Source organism: Moesziomyces antarcticus (assembly GCF_000747765.1).
Source record: "Moesziomyces antarcticus DNA, scaffold: scaffold_v10133, strain JCM 10317, whole genome shotgun sequence".
NCBI lineage: Eukaryota > Fungi > Basidiomycota > Ustilaginomycetes > Ustilaginales > Ustilaginaceae > Moesziomyces > Moesziomyces antarcticus.
Window position 1 is genome coordinate 1 of NW_014638877.1, and position 4,241 is coordinate 4,241.

A 4,241-nucleotide genomic window follows, 5' to 3' on the forward strand; every position below is an offset into this window, starting at 1 on the left:
TGCTGCTGCTGCTGCTGCTGCTGCTGCTGCTGTTGCTGTTGCTGCAGCTCTTGGTGGTGATGGTGTAGCGAAGCATGGTAGCCGGGAGAGGCCGTCGGCTGATGCACTGCCGAAGACACGACCGACTGGTCAGCCTGGTCGGACCAGTACAGGGAGAGGTTGCCAGGCTCGTTGGAGCGCCCAAAGTCGTCGCGCGCAGCGTCGAGGACCTCAGGCCGGCGCAGGTCCGGATAGCTGGGTCGTTGCATGACGACTTGCATGGACGGAGAGGCAGACCCGGGCGACACGCGCTCCTCTTGCTTGAGCGTTGGCGAGGTGATGGTCCTGACGGACGTTTGCGAGTCGCTTCGTCGGCGTGGAGCAAGTACAGCAGCGTTGGCCTTGTTGGCTTGCACTGCTGCGGCGCGTTGGGATCGCTGTGGCACGTCGACAGGAGTCGCCATCATGTCGAGAGCGGTGTGGAGAGGAGAAGATGATTGAGGTGAGGAGAATGAAGAGAGGGGAAAAGCGGACGTTGGAGCCAGGAGGTGGTTCGTGGAAGAAGAGGGCGGAGGAAAGAGACACGAGTTATCTGGGAGTCAGTACGAGTAGGGAGCGTGTTGCGAAGAGCTCTGAACACGACGAGCAGCAGGCGGCCGAGGCAGGATGCTTCCGCGGTCGAGCGGGCAGACGAGCGCTCTTGACAGTGCATGAGAAGCCGGGAGCGTGCATGAAACGGACCGAAGGCACTGCGGCTGGAAAGGTCGGAGGAGCGGAGTCTGCCTGGATCCCACAGGTTGACACGCAGCGTGCCGTCTCGGAGGAGGCCTTGTGCGTCTGTGTGGGAAAAGCGAAGCGCTTCAGGCGAACGGCCGGCGAGCTAGAGCCGAGGCTGTGTGTGTGCGAGGGAGATGTGGGGCTGGTGTCGGGCGAGGATCGAGGAAGCAGCTGCCAAAGCGCACGCGGCGCCTTAACGCCCACTCAACAATGCATTGTGTGGGGGGGATTTCGCCAGCGGCATAAGCTGCACAAGACCGACCGAAGCGACCTAGATGGACAGGGTCTTGGACCGGTCGAATCTCGGTGCTGGCAACGAGCAAGCCATGGCGTTCGGCAGGTGCACCGAGAGCCAAAGCTTGTGTGCGAGCGGACACGGAGGCCAGGAAGGAGGGGGGGGGAAACGGTTGAGCTTGTTTGGTGCGCCATGCAGCCTCGGTGCCTGACGGCGAGCACACTCGTTGATCGCCGTTGCAAGCAAGTCGAAGCTCGACGCGTCCGGCGTGGGACCGAGGGGGGCGACAATGCGTGCACAGCGAGTGTGAGGGTGTGTGTGGGTGGGTACTTGGAAACGCCGAGACGGACAGCTTTTGCCCCTAGCCCAGCCGGATGCGTGCAGCGTAGCCACGCGTGAGCTTGCCAACTAAGGTTTGGCGGAATCAGGGCATCTTTCCCGCGTCCCACCATTGGTCGGAGATGTCGAGCTCGCCGCGCCTCGGCGGCTTGCCGCGGTGGTGGCGAGATGAAGTGGCACCCACACGCTCTGACGCAGGTAGGTTGGCCACCCAGCGACGCGAATGCTGGCAAGGTGACAACAAAAAGACGCAGCAGCTTCATTGGGCACGCGACGGATCGTCGGCAATAACACTCTCTTTGGGTCGACAGCCATGCTGGGCGTGGGAGTCGGACGATGGTCGCAGGGCCGGCTGCACAAGACACCTGTACTTACCGGTCAAAGCAGTCGTGAGCCGATGGGTGTAAGGAGGAGGTGGAGAAAAGGTTGCCGGGGGCGAGGTCGGCTTGGCAACGAGGGCGACTTTATGCTTGGCGAGAGTGGGACCTTGCATGGAGTCAAGCAGCGTGGAGAAGGGCAGAAGGAAAGGAGCGAGACCAGGCCGAACTGCGATGGTTGGTGCGAGTTTGTCGTGAGAGAGGGGCCTCTCTGCGAACTTGTGCGCCAGGGGCTGCCTGAAACGCAGGTGGAGGATGGCGCTCACAGAGTCAGAGAGGGGATCCTATGCCGAGTGCTGCGGCTCGAGTGGGCTGGAGTGCAAGAGCTGCAAGCGGCGTAGAGCGGGAGAACCGTGCCGATGGAGGGCCCGTGTGTTTGTTAGTCGGATCGACGACGGGTATGCAATACGCACATGTTGGGCTCGTGCGTACGGGCGTCAGGTGAATGTCGGAGCCGTGGACGGCACGGATCTCAGTGCCGACGGCTCTCAGTGCGGGCACAAGGTTGGTAATTCTACCCGATCATTGAGGCAACATTGAGAGGGTTGATATGGTCGACGCTAAGGGGATGATAGGAGGTATTTGATCGCCACACGTCGCGCGGGCGACAATGTCAAGACGCAATCGAAGCGGGTGCAGGAAGAGCATGCACGTCATACTGTAAGACTAAAATTCCCCACGGCAGCATCGACGATGTGGATGGAACGGGAAGGAGCAGAGGGCCTGTGCTAGCTCAACGACAAGTTCTAGAGCAACAAGCCGTAATGCAAAGGCATGTGCACGGGCTCACGATGAAGAGGACTAACAAACAGGCAGCATGAGCGGGGCGGCAGATAAGCTATTGGAGCAGCCAAGCTGTGTTTAAGCTTGGATGACAGCGAGGCGACTCAGTCGATGCCGACGATGTCATTCGAGATGGAAGCGGAGCGGGACGCAGGTGAAGGGGGGCTGATGCTTCATGGCGAGCGCGCGCCCATTGCAGCGCTGGTGGGCGATAGGGGACGCAGCTGCGGCAGCTGCAGCAGGTTTGGCAGCGGGGCGCCACGATTTGCGCTTTCACTCTTCCGATGGGCAAGGACGGGTGGCGCGGACGAGAGGTCCCTGCGACCAAGATTCGAGACGATGCTCATGCACACACGAGCGGAGACAGGTCGGCTACGCCCAAGCGAAGGTCCGAGCGTGCATCATGGTGCAAATGGACTGGTGGCCACTGCGCTCGCCGTTGATCGAGAACTCGGGCGGTGCCGGCTTGGCTCAAAGCCATTGATAGCAGTATCGAGGCAGTTCTCAGCTGAGCGAGCGCTGTTGAGCCAGTACCTTTTGATGCATTGCTCGACATCATGTTTTCCGTATGTTACGAGGCTGCCAGGCTACGCACGCGCTTCTGGCGGGGCTGGCGGGGCGTAGCGGAAGGCGCGCGCGCCCCTGTTTTCAACTCATTCGACTCTGCTGCTGGGCTAGCATAACAGAGTGACATCGCCGATCCCAGTGTGGTTTGGACCGATAGCGACCTGAATCTGGATGCGGTGCAGGGCGGCAAGAGATTGCCGGACAGACGAGAGCATGCGTGCCGTTGCGGCCACCTGTGTGCACACGCACCGGTCCGCTGTCCGAAGGGTGGAGCGAGGCGGCCGGGCCGACCGAAATCGCGCCGCCGCTCGGATGTCAGATCTCATCGCTGCGTTCAGCCGCCCAAGTCGTAGCCTTCGCTGGAGGTTCGGATGCCACTTCGGCACTCAACCTAGAGCTTGCGTTTGGAACGCCAGCATGTTTGCGACGAATACGGCCAGGCACCGAGCCGCCGCCCTGAGCCTATGCCACACCGTGGCTCGACTGCAGCGATATGTCCGAATGCGAGGCTCAGTCTCGGAGTTCTGCCGGGGGCGAGCTGGCAGCCGAAAACAAGTTGGGGCAGAAAAAAAAAGCCCAAAGGAAAGGTGGAGGGAGGCACAGGTGGAGGGCGAGGGCGAGATCACGCCTTGCTGCGCTTGAGGCTGCAGCTGCTGATGGGCTTATCGGAGGGGCAAGCATCGATTGCAGCTGCATCTCTCTGCCAACTCATCCTGCGAGATCCTGCGCTGGCCCGCGCTCCCGATCAAGCCAGAGGCAGCTTGGACCTGACCGGCAATCCTCCTCTCTCGTTGTTATTGCTGACTCGACGTCTTGGTCGCCGCTATTGCCTCGTTCTCGCTGGCTTTCGCTGTAGCTCTGCATTCCATTCTCTGCGAAAGGAGTTTCCACTTTGTTGACAGCACTCGCCAGGAGGAATCTTGAGGAGGTCAGCCAACACCAAAACCGCAGCAGCGATTTGCGGTGACGTTAACGCGCTTACAGGGGGAGCAGCAGGGCGAGCTCGCTTTTCTGAGGGTGGTTGCGCGGCGCGTGGCCCAAGGCACAACGTCACTGCTCGAATTTCGCACATCTCCATCAGCAGCAGCGGCAGCAGCAGCAGGCGTCCGTGCCCGGTTGAGCTGCACACTCAAAATCCTAAAATCCTATTTCCCACTCTGCGGTCAGCCTCAGCTCGCGCCGGG

At 61.1% G+C, this 4,241-nt stretch overlaps 2 protein-coding genes across 2 annotated transcripts; both read right to left on the reverse strand.

Annotated features, from left to right (window-relative positions):
* PAN0_133d6787 (uncharacterized protein) lies at nt 1-446 on the reverse strand (the record flags this gene model as incomplete). The annotated part of the gene is made up of 1 exon (XM_014797789.1): nt 1-446. A coding segment is annotated over one exon (446 nt), but the record flags the coding sequence as incomplete, so codon positions are not given.
* A 132-nt stretch (nt 447-578) lies between these two features.
* Nucleotides 579-1,645, reverse strand: PAN0_133d6788 (uncharacterized protein; the record flags this gene model as incomplete). The annotated part of the gene is made up of 4 exons (XM_014797790.1): nt 579-678; nt 774-859; nt 1,050-1,198; nt 1,441-1,645. The coding sequence occupies 4 exons, from the start codon at nt 1,643-1,645 to the stop codon at nt 579-581; spliced, it is 540 nt and encodes a 179-aa protein (XP_014653276.1).
* Nucleotides 1,646-4,241: the final 2,596 nt, after the last annotated feature.